The sequence below is a fragment of the Sprattus sprattus genome, assembly GCF_963457725.1.
Source record: "Sprattus sprattus genome assembly, chromosome: 1".
Taxonomy (NCBI): Eukaryota; Metazoa; Chordata; class Actinopteri; order Clupeiformes; family Clupeidae; genus Sprattus; species Sprattus sprattus.
This window is the reverse complement of record NC_137920.1, coordinates 7,747,318-7,769,438: the sequence shown is the minus strand read 5'-3', so window position 1 is coordinate 7,769,438 and position 22,121 is coordinate 7,747,318. Positions and strand designations below refer to the sequence as shown.

Sequence of the window (22,121 nt, the reverse complement as noted above, 5' to 3'; positions counted from 1 at the left end):
GCTATGGTTGCTCACAAAGACGTGCGGTGAGGTGAGGTTCGTTGCTGGTAAGGCATTGACTCTTTTAGAGTCAGATTTACAAATACATAAACCCAATAGAGTATCTTAAATCACCATTCAATTGGCAGCTTGCACATTGACTACTAGTTGTTTATTCATATCAGAATTCTTTACACAGGTATAGGTAAGGTATATACAGTTGGCAGCTGCTAGTTTGTGATAGACCTCGTGTTAATATGTGTGAATATGAACTCTTTTCTTCTCTTTTTCTCTGTAGACGTGAGCATATACGGGATATGATTGTGCTGTCAGTTATGCATGAAAGGGAATTTGATTGGCTGACGCATGCATTGCCTCTCAAAAAGTTGAACATTCTTCAACTCTTGCAGCAAGCAAAGCATGAAACGCAACGCACGCGAACCAAACGGAGCCACAATTCAGTTCGGCAAAGGATGATGTCACCCCATTCAAAGTGAATGGGGATGCGTTAACCCTGACGCATCAACGCCTTCCAACGCAACAATGTGAGTGAGCTGTTAGTTGTCAGAAGGTTGTCAGTTCGATTCCCTGTCTAAGTGTCCTTGAGCAAGACCCTGAACCCTGAATTGCTCCTGATATGCATCAGTGGAAATGTAAAATAAATCCTTGTAAGTCGCTCTGGATAAAAGTGTCCGCTAAAATGACAAAATGTAAATGCATGCTGTTCCAGTACAGGAAGTAAACCGCAGTCTGCTGAAAGTCCAGAATCATGTTTCCTTCCCTCTGCAACACAAAATACCAGTATGCTACGATTTGGAGAGAAACTGCACATCTGGATTCCAAGCGAGTGTGAAGAGAGAAAAGTTTCCAGATGGAAAAAGAAGATTGCTTTTAAACATTTATGACACCTCCACACTCAGACACACACACTCGCACTCCTTACACAAGCAAAGGATTTTCTTTGAAAACTCACCAACCTTGGCACAGAAGCCTTTGATCTGAGAAGTTAAGAACAGTCATTGAGAGAGCAACCTGTCTGGCAATAACACAATAGCAGATCTCTCCCTCCCTCTCTCCTTCACTGGCTCCTTCTCTCTCTCCCTCTCTGCTCCCTCTCTCTCTAACTTTCCAGAAAACAGCAGTTAAGCTCGTGAATTTTGCATTTACAGAAACCAGCAGTTAAGCTCGTGAATTTGAGGCTCATAGCAGTCTTAAATAAGCCAGATTGGAGTGCACCCATGTTCTATAGGGCTGAATGTGAGACATTTTATCGTTTTACACATTGCATAATAAACATTCATGGCTTAAATTAAAGAAGACACTTGGGCCATGCAATGCAATCAGTTAAGGTGTTTTATTATGTCATTTTAGTTTACAAAACTTAAACATTTGTCAGAAAAAAACATTAAACGCCTAGTGTTTTTTTGATGTTGCAGTGTAGCACCGGGTTTTGAATGCCATAGGAAACTAACAATAACATTTCCTGATGCACCAACATCTTGGCAGTGTGGTACAAATTTGAAGCAGATTGACAAATGTTTACAAGTGTTACACATCAGTTTCCATATGGTGTCTTTAGACGTCTCCAAATGCTTTTCCACGCTGAGCACATTTATGAGACTTCTCTCCAGTGTGTACTACCATATGACGTTGAAGATTTGAGGAACATGTAAATGCTTTTCCACACTGGGCACATTTATTAGACTTCTCTCCAGTGTGTATTAGTATATGTCTGTTGAGATGATGATGGAGTGCAAATGTTTTCCCACACTGGGCACATTTATGAGGCTTCTCTCCAGTGTGTATTAACATATGGGCTTTAAGATGTGAAGTCTGTGAAAATGCTTTTCCACACTGGGCACATTTATGAGACTTCTCTCCAGTGTGTACCAGCATATGGGAATTAAGATTTGAAATCTGTGAAAATGCTTCTCCACACTCAGCGCATACATGAGGCTTCTTTCTAGTGTGTATTAGTATATGAGTTTGAAGACTTGAGGAACAAGTAAATGTTTTTCCACACTGGGTACATTTATGAGGCGTCTCTCCAGTGTGTATGATCATATGTGTTTTAAGTCTTGAAATCTGTGAAAATGCTTTTCCACACTGGGCGCATTTATGAGGCTTCTCTCCAGTGTGTATAAGTATATGCCTTAGAAGACCTGAGGAGGTTGAAAATGCTTTTCCACACTGGGTACATTCATGAGGCTTCTCTCCAGTGTGTATTAACATATGTGTTTTAAGTTTAGAAATCTGTGAAAATGCTTTTCCACACTGGGCACATTTATGAGGCTTCTCTCCAGTGTGTATACGTTTATGCATTTGAAGACCTGAGGAGGTTGAAAATGCTTTTCCACACTGGGTACATTTATGAGGCTTCTCTCCAGTGTGTATTAACATATGGGTTTGAAGATTTGAAGTCTGTGAAAATGCTTTTCCACACTGGGCACATACATGAGGCTTCTTTCCAGTGTGTATTGACATATGGGTTTTAAGAGTTGAGTAAAAAGAAAATGTTTTTCCACACTGCGTACATTTATGAGACTTCTCTCCAGTGTGTATTAACATATGCTGTTTAAGATTTGAAATCTGTGAAAATGCTTTTCCACACTGGGCACATTTATGAAGCTTCTCTCCAGTGTGTATAAGTATATGCCTTTGAAGACCTGAGGAGGTTGAATATGCTTTTCCACACTGGGTACATTTATGAGGCTTCTCTCCAGTGTGTATTAACATATGTGTTTTAAGTTCTGAAATCTGTGAAAATGCTCTTCCACACTGGGCACATTTATGAGGCTTCTCTCCAGTGTGTACTAGTATATGCCTTTGAAGCCTTGAGTAAAAAGAAAATGTTTTTCCACACTGGGCACATACATGAAGCTTCTCACCAGTGTTCTGCTTTTGATTAACACTAAGAGTGTGTGTTTCCTGGTGTTCCTCGAGTTCTCTCAGGACCGTGAAACTCTCCCTGCAGACTGTGCAGTGGTAAGGCCTTTCATTGAGTTGCTGGTGGAGTTCATCATTCTGTCCATGGAGCTTCTGTTGGGTTCCATCTGAATGTTCTGCACCTGAAAGAGATTCATATGGATTTAGAATGACAGACAGATGTTCTAAATGCAGCAATTCGTTGTTACCTGACGAGGAAATATTCCATTGTTTGGATGTTCTGATATACCTAGAAGAGTTAGATTGGTCATTAAACTTGCTTTTCTGGCTCAACCCCTTCACTAGTAAAATCAAATACATTTTCTTACTCACATTGACTGTGTGCTAGCATTTGGCATACTAACCACACCATTTGGCATAGTGACCACACTAATTGGCATAGTAACCACGTCAATTTGGCACAGTAACCACATCAATTCTCTGATTGGTCTTGCCACTACTTATAGCAACTGTGTGCAGACATTTTTATATACGTATATATTTTTTTTTCAACTGTTCTTTTTCAACTTTCATACAGATCAAAACAAATTATTGAGTATATATACAGTCATGGACAAAAATATTGGCACCCCTGCACTTCTGTCGGATAATGTACCACTTCTCCTAGAAGATTGTTGCAATTACAAATGTTTTGGTGTTCACATGTTGATTTATTTTTTCTGCATTGGAACAAGCAGGCAAGAAAAGCCAAATCTGACATGATTACACACAAACCTCCAAAAGTGGGGCGGAGAAAATTATTGGCATTTTTTCACAATTGTTAGAAATAATAGTAATTCAAGCATGTAATGCTCCTTTACTCAAGTCAAGTCAAAGTGTTTATTGTTGCCTTCAGCACAGCAAATTTCTTAGGACTTGGCCAGCATCGTCATCTACGCAGTAGATGTCATAAAGATAACAAGTAACATTTACCAAACAAAACACATATAACTCTATAACACTTTAACAATAAGAACGTATGACACATAACATTAACATACAGCAATTTAAAGAACAACATATAACTCTAATACACTATTTCAATAAAAACATATAACATATAACATATGACATATAGCATATAACATACAACAATTTAAGTATAGGTAGGGCTACAAGCAGTTTCAAGTGTGAGTTGTGGTTATTAAATTAAGTTAAAAAAAATATATATATATGTGCAAATATATGTGGGAAGTGTATTGTATGAATGGGGGAGCAGGGGGTAAGTGGCAACAGTTCAGTGGATCAGTGTTGCTGATTCAGAAGCCTTACAGCCTGGGGTTAAAGCTGTTTGTTAGTCTGGTAGTCCGTGTTCGGATGCTCCGGTAGCGTCTACCAGACGGCAGCAATGAGAATATCCCATGGCCTGGGTGGCTGTGGTCCTTTAGAATTGTTTGTGCTTTCCTCAGGCATCTGGTGTTATAGATGCCTTGCACGGAGGGGAGATGGCTGCCGGTGATATGCTCCGCTGTCTTCAGGGCCTTGCAGTCGGCAGCGGAGCAGCTACCATACCAGGCAGATATGCAGCCTGAGAGGATGCTCTCAATTGATCATCTGTAGAAGTTCGTAAGTGTTTTAGAAGACATGCCAAACTTCTTGAGTCTCCTCAAGAAGTATAGCCGCTTCTGTGCAGTTTTGACTGCCGAGCCTGCCTGCATGGACCAGGTTAGGTCATCCTTGATGTATACACAGAGGAATTTGAAGTTGGAGACTCTCTCCACTTCAGCTCCCTCGATGTGTATGGGGTCCTGGCCCCCCCCTCTGCAGCCTCCTGAAGTCCACGATCATCTCCTTTGTTTTGCAGACGTTGAGAGACAGGTTGTTGTCATGGCACCATGCCGCCAAGCCCCTTACATCACCTCTATAAGTGGTCTCATCGTTGTTAGAGATGAGACCCAGGATGGTAGTGTCGTCTGCAAACTTTAGGATAATGTTAGAACTGTGTGTTGCTTCACAGTCCTGCGGGTACAGGGAGTACAGGAGGGGACTGAGTGCACAGCCCTGGGGGGCCCCGGTACTCAGGGTCAGTGAGGAGGAGGTGCGGTTGCCCATTCTCACCACCTGGGGTCTGTTCGTCAGGAAGTCCAGGATCCAGTTGCACAGGGGTGTTTTAAGACCCAGGCTCCTGAGCTTCGGGACGAGCTTGGCAGGCACAATAGTGTTGACTGCTGAGCTGTAGTCCACAAACAGCATCCTCACATATGTGTTGCCCTTTTCCATGGGGGAGAGGGTGGTGTGTGTTGCTAGGGCAATGGCATCATCCGTTGATTGGTTTGGGCGGTAAGCAAACAGAAAGGGGTCCAGGGTGTTAGGAAGGGAAGAGCAGATATGGGTTCTGACTAGCCGCTTGAAGCACTTCATAATGGTGGAGGTCAGTGCTACAGGGCGGTAGTCATTCAAGCAGGTGACTGATGTTTTCTTTGGTATGGGGATGATGGTGGCGGAGCAAAGTTGACTTAACCTTGAGTGTCAGCTCGCACTATCCGTCGCCTTTGGAATGAAATGGAATGCTATGGTAGGAGACCTAGGAGGTCCCCACTGCTGGCACAGAGACATAAAAAAGCCAGACTGGAGTTTGCCTAAACTTTCTTGGGGAAGCCAAAATCATTCTGGGAGACCGTCCTGTGGACAGATGAGACTAAGGTAGAGCTTTTTGGTTAAGCAGTTTAGAGTAGGGATGCAAATTATCGATTAATTCATTAATCATTAGTTGATATTCTTATCGATCGACTTTCGATTAATTGATAAGCGGCGTTTTTCACCTGAGTTTCAGTGCTTCAATAGGGCCTTTAAAAATATCAGCTAAATAGTTGAGTTATTATTATATTACATTACATTATGATAATTCTATTCTATTATACATTCCTCAAGTAATTATGCATTAGGAAAAGAAAGCAGAAAAGTTTTTTTTAATGGTATAACAAAATCCATTCATTAATTAAAAAAAAAATTAAATTATGGACTGGCTCAGTTCTTGCATTTGAAACAGACATAAAAAAAAAGAATAGAAGAAATTAAATAGAGCCAAACAGAATATTATTGAGCCTATAGATTATGAAGAAACTGCATCTAGGCTATTACAAGCTAAATAGCCAACACAACTCTCTGAAGTTTAACTCGCGCTCACGGTAGTGAGGGATAGAGTAGTTACATTCTTAATAACAAGCCACCAGGCAAAGGTAAGCTAGCCCGCTAACGAGCTAGGTATCTAATCATTAAGCCGGAGTGAGCTAGTCCGCTATCAAGCTAAATAGCCAACTCAACTCTTACTTACTAACTCTCATGAGCCAAACTCCCGGGCACACGTTAGCGCGGGAGTAGACAGAGATATTCACATTCATAGCAAGGTGAGCTAGCCCGCTAACAAGCTAGGTAGCTAACTCTATGAAGTCTCAGTGAGCTAGCCAGCTAACGAGCTAATAGCTAACCTGAGTTTTAAGACTATAAGCCTTAATTCGCGGCAGTAAGCGAGAGAAGGTATAATACAGTGTAGCTGTGATTTTAGGTTGACCAGGTGAACTGGTGGTGCCATGCAGGACAGCAGCATGCACGGTGTTCAAATGATAACTGAGTGAGCTAGTGGAACTATTGTATTTCAATACCGCATTAGACAGAGAACATTTGTTTTCAACCGGTCTCTCGCACTAGCGCCCTCTAGCGATTAATCGTGATTAATACATTTTGATCGAGCAACCTCTTGATCGACAATTAATCTAAAGTCGATTAATCATTTGCATCCCTAGTTTAAAGAAAACGAAATGAGGCTTTCAAAGAAAAGAACACGGTCGGATGGAAACCAAAGATGTAACCCATTCTCTCACGATCCAACTGGTGCTACTCTGCGTTGTGTTTTGACGGTTTGAAATGGTGGAGTGATTTATTTGATTCATCACAGCATCCTAGACGATTGTTGCATTATATTAGAAACAGCTCACCCAATCCCAAAAAATAACAAACAGCTCACCCAATCCCAAAAAATAACAAAAACGTTCGAAGTATGCACTAAAGGTGATGTGGTCTGGCCTTATTTGTGTGAAAGGTGGCACTTGTTTGTTGTTTAAACTTGGGCATAAAAGGTGTGAAGGCCAGGCGGAGGCACTGATGTAAGTGTTCATTAGTGAGTGCACTCATGTATTTGTTTTTTTCACAATATTCATGGTTAAAAAAAAGTAGACTCACAACAGTATGTTGAAGTATGCACGTCAACTTTACAGACATCCTCGGATTAAAATAATTATAATTATAATAAATACGAGAATATTTGTATCATTAACAATTGCGTTTCACATTTATAGTCATAATTTTACGAGGCATTGTGATGTCATTAAATAAAGAAAAGGACTACACCAGAATGCTAATCCAGACTATTCTCATTTGTAGATCCACGTTGGTGGAATGAACTGCCTAGCTAGCACTACCAGAGCAGGCGCGTCCCTCTCTACCTTTAAGAAGCTTTTGAAGACCCAGCTCTTCAGAGAGCACCTCCCTTCCTAACTGACACTGCGATTAGTGCTTGACTTGCACTTGAAGCAGTTGCATTCCTGCACTACTTTTTTCTTTTCTACCTCGTTTTTCTATTTCTTATGTAATTTATTGTTACACTACGTTTCTATTGCTCGTAGCTTGACTGTTCTCTCCCTTGTACGTCGCTTTGGACAAAGGCGTCTGCTAAATGACTGAATGTTAATGTAAATGTACAAGAACACTGCAAATGTAAGTGAATAAATAAATAAACACTAAACCCAATCGCGTTTAAATAGCCATATTGGAATAGAATGGACAATATTCATCCTGCAGTACCTCAATGTCTGCACCGGTTAAGATAACGGTTGCGTGCCCTAATAAGGAGCTGGCGGGGCGTGTATGTATGCAAATCCACTTTCATGAGAACGCGGATACATTTTAGAAACTGATCTGGGGGAACACAGCTGAGGAGACTTCGGCTGCTTATGAACGCATTTTCAAGCGTGCAGGAATGCGGCGGAAGTGTTTCCCTCACGTTGTTTTTACGAAGTCGTGAAAGTAACATTTCAGAATAATTTCAGAACATGATCGAGAATGAGGCCCAATGTTTGGATGGAGAGAGTTAAGAGGTGAATAGGCAGCAGTCAGAGCAGCTCACAGTGTGTGTGTGTGTGTGTGTGTGTGTGTGTGTGTGTGTGTGTGTGTGTGTGTGAGTGTGTGTGTGTGTGAGTGTGTGTGTGTGTGTGTGTGTGTGTAAGAGATAAAGAGAGGCAGCAGTAAGGGCAGCTCACAGGGGCGATCTTCATCGTTGGGCTCCTCTTCATCTGCGTAGCTCACTCTGGGTCTTTTTCGCAGGCTGCCTCCACGCTTGAGGATGTCCGACTGGTCTTTCTGCTGTTTCAACCACTCTCTCTTCGACAAACCTGACACACACACACACGCAAAAAAAAATCATACAGCAAACAAACTACCTTCTATTGTGTGTGTGTGTGTGTGTGTGTGTGTGTGTGTGTGTGTGTGTGTGTATACACTCTCCTGTGTAAACCCTCTCACCTGGTCTCTCTGCTGTTGGGTCTTGCTCTCTCCCTCCCTGTCCATCTCCACTCTCCACAGGGTCTCCCCCTCCACCCTGGTCCGAGTCCGCTCTGGGAACCTGAGGAGGAACAGAAGCCAGTTCTGTCAGAGAGTTTGATCACCAAACATTACCTAGACAGTACACATCCCATACACCAGGGGGAGTGCCGGTTTACCCAGGCTGCTCATTGGCTGAGCCTGGGTGCAATGAGAGACAGCCTAGCTCTCACGCCGTGAACCCACCTGCTGGGAAATTCTTTGCCTATCGGACATTTAGTTTGGGTTTGTTTCTTTTGTTTCCTCCCTATTTGAACTACCAACGCCTATCGGCTACGACAGGGCTAGTCGGCGCAGGGCCATTCGTCTGGGCTGGCCAAGCCTCATAACAAGGTAAGCTGGCAACTTCCTCTGGCACACCACAGACACCTAGCATCAAACACATCTGACAAACAAGTCTATAGGCCATGTGTTCATGTGTCAATTTAACCCACCCAATTTAACCCAAATCACGGAATCGTCTTAGCGAGTAGGTGTGATTTTTTTTAAGGGAAACAGCTCTTGTCGGTACGTGCATACATGGACCGAAATTTGAACCGGTTACCTTGCGTTGGGCATGCGCAAAGACGACGGAGATGTGCTACCACCTTGTTTGTTTACTAACAACACCAACGTGGATCCGCATCGGGCACAGGCAGTGTAGTGGCTTAAAGTTCCCTTCTTTCTATCAGTAGATAGTTCTTAACATTTTCTTTGAATAACCACTCTCAGACGGAAAGAAAACGAGTCTACGCGTGTATGTGCTTCAACAGCGGTAGAAAACTGTGTTTGCTCCGTCTTTTACTGAATTCTGACGGGTGCAACAAATGTGATAGTTGATACATCAAAGGCCAATAAGCATATTTAAATGTAATGATTCACATTGCAAGAACTTTTAGTAAAATGGTGCGGCTGGAGCACGTACAGGGAGGGACAACGGTGATGCATAGTTTGGATGTAGCAACAAATATTTATGTGCTGTAACAGTGTTAACCATTATGTGAGTAACATGGGTTTTATTAAGGCATAGCGTGTGTAATGTGTAGCTATTTCATTCCGTTTGTTAACCTTTCCTGCTGTCTGTAGTTACTAACCAGCAGCAGACGTAAAGGAAAGGGAATTAAATGTCATGCTTTTATCACCCCGGTCACGATCGCGTTGTTAAGCCACCTGACTACAAGGCAGAGGACAACACTGCCACCTATCGAAACATTTGTCTCAAAATTACGTCATAGGAAGAAGGATTGGATATTCACCCCTCCTCTACTCCTCACCTTACCTACACCCCTCCAGTATTTATATTATTTATTCCCCCCTCCTCTCCTCTCCCCCTCACCTTACCTACACTCCTCCAGTATTTATATTATTTATTCACCCCTCCTCTCCTCTCCTCCTCACCTTACCTACACCCCTCCAGTATTTATATTATTTATTCACCCCTCCTCTCCTCTCCTCTCCTCCTCACCTTACCTACACCCCTCCAGTATTTATATTATTTATTCACCCCTCCTCTCCTCTCCTCTCCTCCTCACCTTACCTACACCCCTCCAGTATTTATATTATTTATTCACCCGTCCTCTCCTCTCCTCCTCACCTTACCTACACCCCTCCAGTATTTATATTATTTATTCACCCCTCCTCTCCTCTCCTCACCTTACCTACATCCCTCCAGTATTTATATTATTTATTCACCCCTCCTCTCCTCTCCTCTCCTCCTCACCTTACCTACACCCCTCCAGTATTTATATTATTTATTCACCCGTCCTCTCCTCTCTCCTCCTCTCCTCTCCTCCTCACCTTACCTACACCCCTCCAGTATTTATATTATTTATTCACCCCTCCTCTCCTCTCCCCTCCTCACCTTACCTACACCATTCCAGTATTTATATATCCCCCCCCCCCCCCCTCATTTCTTCATCACCTCATTCCTTCAGCTCCACTCCCTCCTCCATAAGCCCGCCTGGAGTGTCTTGGACAGGAACGGATGGTTTTTCATGGACACCGAAGGCACAGGTATCACATATCAGTGTATTTCTAATGTTAAGTTATGCTAAATGACAAAGAGTGTGACAACTGTGTAAAGTAACTAGAATGCGTTTCGTGAACGAACTGCGAGAGTGTGCTTGCTCTGTTGCGGCCATGACCGAGAGAACAAGTGCCTTGGAATTGGGGCAGGTGTCAGCTCTCCAGCTCTCCCTGCTGGATGAGCATGCACAAATGAGTATGCATGAGTGAGTATGCATGAGTGAGTAAACATGAGTGAGTATGCACGAGTGAGTATGCATGAGTGAGTATGCATGAGTGAGTATGCATGAGTGAGTAAACATGAGTGAGTATGCACGAGTGAGTAAACATGAGTGAGTATGCATGAGTGAGTATGCATGAGTGAGTACGCATGAGTGAGTACGCATGAGTGAGTACGCATGAGTGAGTAAACATGAGTGAGTATGCATGAGTAAGTATGCATGAGTAAGTATGCATGAGTGAGTATGCACGAGTGAGTATGCATGAGTGAGTATGCACGAGTGAGTAAACATGAGTGAGTATGCATGAGTGAGTAGAGCCCTGGTATGGAAGGTGTCTCTTAATATTCCTAGTTATACAGTTGAATGGAGAGGGACAGAGAGAGAAGAGGAACCGTGCGCAGGTGTCAGTGAGAGTTGTCAGTGAATCACAGGTGCAAGCCAGTTTAATGAGCCTATTATGATGTCATAATGCCTCAAAGTTCTGCCATGCAAGTCTATGGAGAAAAAAGGTGATGGAAAAAGAGGAATAAAAAAGGAGTGGCAAGGAGTACCGCCACGAAAAGTCATAGCAACTTGCACCGGATCGGGCCGGACGTTTTGGTGTTTGAACGGCGTCTCTATCTCAATCGGGCGAGGAGTAGTTAGCTGCAAGAAAAACTACTAGAATAAAAAAAATAGTAAAAAACGAAGAACAATAGTGTGCTTCCCTTCGGGCAAGCACACTAATTAATTATTTCCCAGAGCAAAATAATTGATTTGAAAAACCAGAACATTTATTGATAGACCCAAGATGTAGGTATGCACACACACACGCACGTACATACACGCGCACACACACACACACACACACACACACACACACACACACACACACACACGAACAAATGAACATGAACAAGTGAACAGTGTACATTAACTTGTCTTTTTTTTTTTTTTTTCAGACAGTGAAGTCAAAAATGTTTGAGGGTGTGGTACTCCTCGAAACAAGGAGTCGCACACAGTGGGACGTCACAGGGGCCACAAATGTACTTTGTGGCCTTCCTCACTTGGGGACGCCTTGATGTCCTCTGGCAGACCCTGCAACGTCGCCTGGTTCCACTGCCCTGCTGAGCTGTCTGTGTCACCAGTGTTGGGAAGTGGCGAGCAGAGAGTCGGAGTGGAGTGTCCAGAGTTGGCCGTCCACCACATGAGGCCCTTCTGGCAGTGTGGAACTCCTCCAGCAGCTGGTGCACCAGGTTCTCCCTGAACCGGGGGTGAGTCACATCCTGCCCTGTCAGCTTAGGGTGGACAATATAGCTATTGAAAACAGCCACGTCGAGAACATAAAAAAACAGTTTCCGGTACCATTTGATGGTCTTCCTTTGGCACTCAACAAATGTGTTTCGCCGGTCCAGATTGTCGACTGCTACAGGAGGGAATTATAAGCGAATTACGAGCTTTTACCGGCTTAAACGCGATTTGGGTGGGTTAAATTGACACATGTATTTGGGCCTTATGCAATGCAAATATATTACGGGAGGTTCTCCGGTAGACAGCGGGATCCAGATATAGCCTACCCCTAGACTATGGTTATATTGTTGTCTGATAGCTGCTATCGAGAGTCATTCCCTAATAACACTCAGACCTTCTGCAAGATCTCTTAAGTTGAATCATGTCCTCATTTCTCCATGGAGCTTTTTGTTTGTTTGGCTAAAACCTTTTTTAGTTTCAATGGTGCTACAGAGTCAAGTGCTGTCTTTTATATTGTATTGAGAGTAGTAACTAGATCATTGAAACATGATGGCTCTGTATCTGGAGTTTTTGTACCGACCACCACCTGTTTACACACACACACTGCCTCTGTCAGACGGAGCAACCCCAACAACTAGGACCACACGACTAAAGGACAGTTTTTCCTCGATGGCCACCACCAGTTCACTCACACACACACACACACACACACACACACACACCTGCCTCCAGTCAAGGTTATTATCCCTTTATGTATTTAAGCATACAATCCTTTCCTATTTATCGTAATGGCCAAAACAGTCTTGCTATTCACCTGAGACGGCAGGACAGGAGCTTGACGCTGGCTGCGCCTCACGGAGCCGACTCTGGACTCAGCTGGGGTTCCTGAGGGAGATGTGAAGGCACGAGAGGCTGGAGGAGGAGAAAACATCATCAACTAAAGTCTGTGTCTTAATTACAGATGCATTTCCACAAGAAAATGCAAAGAGTGATTGCTAAGCAGTAGTAGAGGATGACTAAAAGGAATCACATGGATCAGACATGGGAATGAAAGCAGTGTACAGGAAATAGTGACAGAATTGTGTTGAACAAACTGTAGAAGAACACAGATATATGATCTAGATGGTAGAATGAACTGCCTAGCACTACCAGAGCAGGGGCGTCCCTCTCTACCTTTAAGAAGCTTTTGAAGACCCAACTCTTCAGAGAGCACCTCCTGTCCTAACTGGCACTTCGCTAAGTGCCTAACTTGCAATTACAGCAGTTACATTCCTGCACTTCTTTTTCTTTTCTACTTAGTTTTTTTTATATTTCTTATGTAAAGTAGTATTTATTGTTACACCAGGTTCTATTGCTCGTAGCTTGACTGTTCTCTCCCTTGTACGTCGCTTTGGACAAAAGCCTCTGCTAAATGACTGAATGTACATGTAATCTCTAATGTCATCATTACCCAACCAGTCACTCAACATCAGGCAGCATCCTCTATGTTTGGACAGGGGCGCACATGCACATCACATACATGTGCATTAATTATGTCCGGAACAGTGACGGTCAAAATCCCCAAAAATAACTCAAACAAAAACTTAACGAGTGGTTTGTGGTTTAAATGTAAAGGTGTGAAGGCCAGGCGGAGGCACTGATGTGAGTGTTCATTAGTGAGTGCGCGCCAGTATTTGTTTTTCACCATTTTCATGAGGCAGACCCACAACTGTATGTACATATATGAATGTGGCAATACAGGACACTGTACATGTATGTCTGCAAGCAATGTCTTTGACCGCATTACCCTTATTTGCTACCAGCTCTCTATTGATCTCTCTCTACCTCCCTCTCTACTTTATCTCTCCTCTACCACTCCCTTTTCGCTCCTCCCATCTCTCTCTTCCTCCCTCCTTCCTTCTTTATCTCTTATTCTCTTTACCACTCCCTTGTCCCTCCTCCCATCTCCCTCTTCCTCCCTCCTTCTCCCTGTCTGGCCTGTTGTTTTCAACACCTGGGAACTCTGCTTCCAGGGCACCAATTTCTGCTTGGCAGAAATCCACCATAAAGTGGGAGGGGTTCCACTCAGGGTTCCATTCCTTAAAGACCTGCAACGCTTCTCTGATGTCCACTGTCCTCTCACTGTGTGAAACAAAAACTCCTACTACTGTTTTTGGCTTCAGTCCACATTTGATTGCGTCTGGGTCCGGATGCGGACCGTGGTCCGCCTATTGAGTAGTACTTCACCGCACGTCACTGTTAAGTACCCATGTATTAGATGGATGTTTGTTTTTGGTAAAGTAGGGTTGGGCAACAACCTGAGCACTTCATTCAACAGCCATATCTGTCCACAACTTCCCTATCAACAAAGCCAGATCAACACATTTTTTAAGAAACACAAATCTAAATTCTATATCCTATTAAATCTATCTTGCATTAACACCTGGAAATTGAAAGGTACCAGACGAAAATATTTAAAAACACACAATATTTGAATGCCAGCCCATTGACAGAATTGTGTTGGTCCTAATACACATCACAATAGGTAGATAGATCAATACATAATCATTATCTCCCTCTGGAACGAAATACTGTTTTCTGATTGGCTAATGGGGTGTACATTAAGTTCGTATAACCGGACACCTTGGACGTAGTTCCAGTAGAAACGTTAAATCGCCGTTCCATATCAATGCTCTTGAATGGTTACCATTGACAACCAACGTAACGTTTATTTTTTGACAGCTAGGATAATTTGAACCAAGATGGCGGCGTGTTGGGACAAGTTAGTGGGCAATGTTTTATGTCAATTAAGCTGTCTACACGACTTTTTATATGTCTAAATTGACTCGGTTAGTTGTTTATGTTCTACACGAATGTTGTAGAATATTGTAATTCTTAACTGAAAGTCTCTAATATTATTTGTAGGCGGCTGTTAGCGCTTAGAAAAAAACCCCATCGAAACAGATGGTAGCTCACGGCTAACTAGCCGGCTCGATTGTGAGCCTTCGACCAAAATTACTAAACTTGACCTCCCTGTTGCTCTGTCCAACTTCACCATCAACGGAAACGTGGAGTTCAACTGTAAATAGTAAAACCTTATGAACAATACCTGTGTCCGTGTGTCCGTTTACTTACAGAGGTGAGCTCATGAGTGTCACTTTGCAGCAACGCCCGGGGAAACTAAAGGTCCAGTTCCACGCACTACTTTCTCTAACGGGAGCACTAGGCTTCAAATCAAGAATTCATCAGGTTATTATGCATATTACATTTCCTAAAGATAAAGGAAATTCTAAATAATAATAATAAAAACATTTTTGGATGTTGTAAACGGGAGATAAGCGGGATAACGGCCTCCGAGCTGTCCAGTTCTACGAAGTTAATGGACTTCTGCGGACCAACACCACTCCGCTCCGCGTCGTGGTGTTCTTTGCCCCGCAGCGTCCATTAACTTCGTAGAACTGGACAGCTCGTCGGCCGTTATCCCTTACTTAATTGACCATGGAACACAGCTCTTAGTGCATCAGTCTGAAATACTTACTTTCCAGAAGAAAATATTTAAAAACACACAATATTTGAATGCCAGCCCATTGACAGAATTGTGTTGGTCTCAATACACATCACAATAGGTAGATAGATCAATACATAATCATTAATTGACCATGGAACACAGCTCTTCAGTGCATCAGTCTGAAATACTTACTTTCCAGAAGACAATCGTTATGTTCCTGCTCATCCTCTTCTTTCTTCACTTTTACCTCCAATGTCTGTAGTGTGTCATTATAAGTGGAGCTTAGTGACTCTGTGAAGTCTAATTCCGTTTTACAGTGAAGATCTGCAATGGGCTTCTCTTCTTCATCTTGGCATGTAATCATATGTCCATATTCCTCTTCTTTTATGTCCTCTTCTTTCACTCTCAGTCTCAGGGGTACCTGGTGTGTTTCATCACAGCCAGGTCTCGGAGGCAGCCCGAGATCCATGTAATCAACCGACCAGAGATGATCCAGTTTCCTATATAGTCAGGGAACACCACAAAGAAAAGAGAAAAACAATGACTGTCAATCAATGTTTTTATCTTTGTCAAAGTTCCAGAGAAATAAACTAGCTAACTGGCACGTCGCATTTCGCACGGAGGAATTCACTTCTAATGTCGCGGTCTCCGTTGTCTATGGCTGATACATTAGAGTACGAGCTAATGAAGAAGGCTAAGATGTTATAAAACTTAGCGATCTAAGGGTACTGTTGGATCTAACGAAGACGGCTAAGATGTCATGATACTGTGACTAAAAACCGACTTCAAATAAGTTAGCACATAAATATCTTCCGAGTACGAGCTAATGAAGAAGGCTACAGATGCCCATGAAATCGTAGCCTTCTTCGTTAGTTTCCACAGTAGCGTTAGATCACAAAGTATGACTTAACACGTACTTCAAATTAGTTAGCACATAAAGATCTGTTAAGTAAATGTTTACGTAAAGCAGTGTTCATCACAGCAAATATGAAGACGAAGCGGTCTTTACAGAAGGAACTTCGGCAACACACCGTAAACATCTCCCGTGGATTCTCAGATTCCTCTGAAATGTTTTTACTTGTGTACTTCCGGTAGTTGGCAAACCAGACAGAAAATGATGTATTACTGCCACGGCCTGGACAGGAGTGTGACTTCAGGAATCTCTTATTCGGTTTTAGTCGTTGAAAAATGATAACAATTGGAATACAAATGTGTCCCAAAGTACTTTGTTTGGCAGATCCTCCAGCCTAAATTGTCCACATCCTAAAACATTGAACATCCTCAAAACCAAAAGGCTATACACCATGGCACCTGATTTAGAAGGGCAGCGAGGTGTACCTTGCAGCACCGAGTTCCTGTTGGTTTGACATCGTTCCACCTGTCAAACTGAATCCTTTCACGAAAGGCTACAAAGATGCTTTATCGTTGCAACCACTAAATAAAAATGAACTTGACAAATGAAATACAGTTTTCTGTGTGATGTGTTGTGTCCTATCTCCGCTTCTATACACAGGACTCACAACGATACTCTACAATGACGCTGTACCGTGCCGTTCTGCAATGCTACTGTACAACGATATCGCACAACTTTGTAATAGTTTTAGACAATACAATATCGTGAAAGTGAGAGTAATAATACTTTATGTAACATGTAGTGATGTTGCCAAAATATCTTGAAATCATGTATGGACCCTTTAACCTACAGGCTAGTTATTATTCATGGAATTATTCATTCAACAAACTGATGGCATGGTTGCAGGTTAAGCGCTCATCCTCGCCCATGAAACCAAGGTATTAGTGTGGTGTTGAAAAAGACAGGTTTTTGTGATATTTAATGACCATCACTTAGCATATCTAGTCTTTATGTTTATTTGATGTATATTTTTTGTGTATCACTGTGCATGTAATTTCTTTGTGCACGTCATTGATTTGCTGTTAAGCACTTTGAGCTGCATTGGTTTGTATGAAAGGTGCTTTACAAATAACGTTTATTATTATTATTATTATTATTATTATTATTATTATTATTCGTATTAATAATAATAACTAGTATAATAATAACATGGACGGTAACGTTCCTACTTCTATAACGCAAACCTGTACATTTAGAATGATTGGATTGATGCGAGCGTGCAACAGGCTATTGTTGCGTCACGTTCTACGTTTGCGTCACGTTTGACTAAAAGCGCAGGTAGGAGATTGATCATCATTTTGAGCACATATTCACGACGGAACGGAAGCACATCGGATCAGGACTACGAGAGATTAGATCATCTTTTTGAGCACATACTCACGACGGAACCAAAGCACATCGGATCAGTATAGCATTTCATCAGGACTACGAGAGATTAGATCATCTTTTGACAGGTAGTTCACATTAAATACCTAGCAAGACTTATTTAAGCAGGATTTAATTTCTCAAATACACATAGGCTACAGTATGGGGAAATATCAAATGAATGCCTGTACGTTTTTTTGTATGTAAAATACGGGTGGTTAATTGTAAAATAATAAATCTGCTATTCAGAGATGAATGAATCCATTGATTGAGATGGCCACAGAAAGTCTTTATAAGTAATTAAATTACTAAATAAGATAATAATATTTGACTTTTTAATTTTCTCAAGATTTCCATAATGAATCGCCTTGGTGAGGCTTTGAGGTCAGACATAAGCGAGAGCTTGGCAAGGGAGCTGGAGGTGGTATTTGCTGACATGGCGGAGGAGACCGGGCATAAAGAGCAGGCCATGAGGATGACCATGGAGAAGATGCTGCAGGACCAGGTGACACTGGAGGCCACCATCAAGTCTGAGAGAGAAGAGAGGCAGAAGGAGACTCAGAGGCTTGAAGCAGCTGCAAAGACTGTGAGAGTCGAAGAGCAGGAGAAATGCCGTGACTCCCTCTCCATCATGAAGCGCGAGGTAGAGAGGGTGACAGACGAGAAGGAGAAGATGAGAGACAAAAGGTATTCCCTGGAGCAGGAGCAAAGGAGACTGCGGTTTCTTCTAGAGCTGAAGGAAGACGATGCCTACGACAAGAGGAGGTCAGAGGAGACAGAGGAATTTATTGCCGACGCTGCCAACTTACACAGGTGGACCGAGAAGATGGAGAACGCCACCCTGACAACAGCAGTGACGACAGTCCTCAACAAACAGAAGCTGATGAAGGAGCTTAAGCACCAAGCTGGCAAGTGGATGGTAAGACGTGGCCCCTGTCCTTACACATGACACACACAGACACACACACCTTACACATGACACCCACACACACACACCCACCCACCTTACACGTGACACCCACACACACAGACACACCTTACACATGACACCCTGACTAGTGTGTGTGTGTGTGTGTGTGTGTGCGCGTGCGTGCGTGCGTGCGTGCGTGTGTGTGGTCCTAAGGAGTATAACGCCTCAACCCAAGAGACCGGTAGGAAAGAGGGTGCCCCTCTGGTTTTCAGAACCTGGATGCTGAGGGAGGAATGGAGGAAGCTCCAGAATAACAAGGCTTGCCTCAATGATAGTTACCAGGTACCTCATCACACAAAAAAGTTATAATTAAACTGCTTGTATTGAGTATTAAAATCATTGAACTATTATGCCTTTTATTGTTCTAAGACCTTCTACCGCCACAAGGAAATTGAGAAGATCATTAAGCAGAACCACAAACTGCAGCTCAAGATTGAACAAAAAGCTGGGCAGATAATGAAACGACTCAGGGCAGAGAAAGCAAAAGAGGAAGAGAAAATCAGGGCAGCTGCAGCCATAAAGACCAAGGAGTTTGAGGAGATGTATAAGACAATCATGAAGGCTGAGTGGAAAGAGCTTAAGAGGCTGCAGGCTGAGGACAAAGAGGAGGATGAAAAAATAGAGAAAAAGAAAGCAATCGAAGAGAAAAAGAAAGTAAAAGAAGAGAAAAAGAAAGTTGAAAAACTGGAGGAAAACAGAGCAAAGGAAGAGAAAAAGAAAGAAAAGGAAGAAGAAAAGAAAGCAATGGAAGAGAAAAATAAAGCAATTGAAGAGAAAAATAAAGCTAAAAAAATGGAAAAAAAGAAAGCAATGGAAGAGAAAAAGAAAGAAATGGAAGAGAAAAAGAAAGCAATGGAAGAAGAAAAGAAAGCAATGGAAGAGAAAAAGAAAGCAATTGAAGAGAAAAAGAAAGTTAAAAAAATGGAAGAGAAAAAGAAAGAAATGGAAGAGAAAAAGAAAGAAATGGAAGAGAAAAAGAAGGCAAAGGAAGAGAAAAAAGCCAGAGCAGAAGAGGATCGTGCCGCTCAGAGAGAGATCCGCCCGAGGAGATGGTTCTCTTTCTGGAGGAGATCGTCAAGGGCAACCCAGAGCAGCACAACGCAATAAATGCCGGAGATCCTGGAATGCGACGCATATCAGCACAACGCAATACATGCAGGAGATCCTGGAATGCGACGCAGATCAGCACAACTCAATAAATGCAGGAGATCCTGGAGGGCGACGCAGATCAGCACAACGCAATACATGCAGGAGATCCTGGAATGCGACGCAGATCAGCACAACGCAATACATGCAGGAGATCCTGGAATGCGACGCAGAGCAGCACAACACAATACATTTGGATTTGATTTGATTTGATTTGATTTGATTTGATTTGATTTGATTTGATTTGATTTGATTTGATTTGATTTGATTTGATTTGATTTGATTTGATTTGTTTATTTGATGAAGAGGGACAGTGTACATTAATAAACTGATATAACAATAACTGAGCCAATCTTTTAGTAAACTTCAGACAATAGAACCACAAGGTGAATCAAAGGTCTGAGGTGACCACCACCCCCCCACGGAATGTTCCAGAACATGCATACCCAAAGGAACCCTGGTAAGAAGGTGATGTGTATTACATGGGCCATGAGTGAGGGTGAGGCCAGACTGTGAATACACATGGCACACACACACACACACAAGAGCATACATGTATGCAATGGTAATTATATGACTATATCAATTTCCATCAAAACATTAAAATGTAAATGCATCCAATTGTAGACAAAAGGCTAGTTTCCATTGGCAGTCCCCCTGCCAGAGTGAAACTGGCTAAAGATAGGGAAGAAATACAGCATAACATTGGGGAGGGTAGGAGAGAAAAGACAACACCCAGCCTATGCTCCTAGAGGAGTACAGTGTGGGAACAGTATAAAACACACCTCAGTACATAAGCACATACAACTCCCAAACAATACATACATGAATACAAAACACCAGAGCTACATGAAAAAGCTGCCACTTACATTGGCGCTAGGGATAGCCAGGAGTCTCATGACATGTACCAGGACATGACAAACACGAAGCAGGCGAAGGCGTGGGATGTGACCGAAGGTGTCAGCTTGGGGTGGAACGTAAACAGCGACTGCAGAGAATTCCCTGGGCAGGTAGAATGGTCTGCACTTGACCGTTAGATATTTGAGGTCAGGTGAGCAGCCGGACGATTTTTTTTTCGGATCCACTGGTTGTTGATTAGGATACACACACCACCTCCTCCATTCTTGCCCGAATCAACTGTTCTGTCCTGCCGACAGGGCCGTTGTAAAGGGGTGAAAGGTGGGGACAGTTATAGGGGCCCACAAAAACCCCAGTAGCCTATTATGTAAGCTTCCCTTTCTATGACTAAATTATTATGTATAGGCATATCTTATGTTCATACTAATGCATCAGAGTTAAAACAAAGCGAAAAAATCAAGCAAAATGTTTTAAAAAATATTCTTTTTTCCGAGCAATAACCCCCTTTTTTTAAATATGGTTTGGTCCATAGGCACATTAACACTCGCGCAAGTTAAAGAGAAACTGTCATATGGAGAGTTTAAAATGATACTAAACGAAGGGAAATCTACTGTATGGAGATATTCCTGCTTAATAGACGATGCAGATTCTAATAAGGCTGTTGGATATGTCCAATGTAAGAAGTGTGAAGTTTTAATGAAATATGATTGATACAACTCTCAATGGTTGGATGTATAGTTTCATAACGAACGTTGACGTACAAAAAGATCTTCAATGGTAAGATTTGTCTGTTGTGCCTCCGTTGGTGTATCATAAAACGTGAGTTTTATTAAAGCATAGCGTGTGTAATGTGTATCTTTTTCATTCCGTTTGTTCCGTTGTCTGTCTGACCGTAGTTGGGGATTGCAGGGGAGTAAAATGCTCCACGGCCTCAGTAGATTAGTTAAATGTTTTTAACTTCGGGGTGCAAAAAGCGTGGGCATTTTAACACTAAACAGCTACGGTACACATTTAGTGCAGCTAGCGCCTTATTTTCCCACTCGTTTTTATCAGCTATCTTAATATTTAAACCGTCTCCGGTTCAGCTCAGCACCAACGGTCACTGAGCAAAATGAAGACAAGCCGTGTAGCAGAAAAGCAGCCGACGGTGAAGCAGCGTCGCGACAGACAGTGAAGCCAGTCGCTAATTGGCAAAGCAGCTCAGCAGCACAATTCAGTTAAATAATTTGATCTTTACTGTACTCTAGTGGATATGTAAACAGTTCTAAGGTTTGGATGTGTTTAACTTAGCTATAAACTTGTCTCAAATGCTGTGTCCCATTTTAGAATGTAGTCAGAAGTCAGGATGCTGGAATTCACTCTTTCTTGTAGTCTCTTTTGACAGTTGTAGAAACATTATATTGCACTAGGTCTACTTTCAACTGGCAA

General features: G+C 42.4%; 1 protein-coding gene across 1 annotated transcript in view; it reads right to left on the bottom strand.

The window, feature by feature from the left end:
- The window catches only part of LOC308371600 (uncharacterized protein), a gene marked incomplete at its 3' end in the record, with an annotated part of 17,278 nt that extends 789 nt beyond the window's left edge, over positions 1 to 16,489 (bottom strand). Inside the window, exons 1-6 of the mRNA XM_080846566.1 lie at positions 16,473 to 16,489; positions 15,634 to 15,941; positions 12,769 to 12,866; positions 8,422 to 8,521; positions 8,160 to 8,291; positions 1,667 to 3,047 (exon numbers count right to left, since the gene is read on the bottom strand). Of these exons, the coding sequence (XP_080702692.1) occupies positions 1,667 to 3,047; positions 8,160 to 8,291; positions 8,422 to 8,521; positions 12,769 to 12,866; positions 15,634 to 15,910 (1,988 nt within the window). The 5' untranslated portion in view covers positions 15,911 to 15,941; positions 16,473 to 16,489. The remainder of the gene's footprint in view (positions 1 to 1,666; positions 3,048 to 8,159; positions 8,292 to 8,421; positions 8,522 to 12,768; positions 12,867 to 15,633; positions 15,942 to 16,472) is intronic.
- Between the last annotated feature and the right edge of the window lie 5,632 nt (positions 16,490 to 22,121).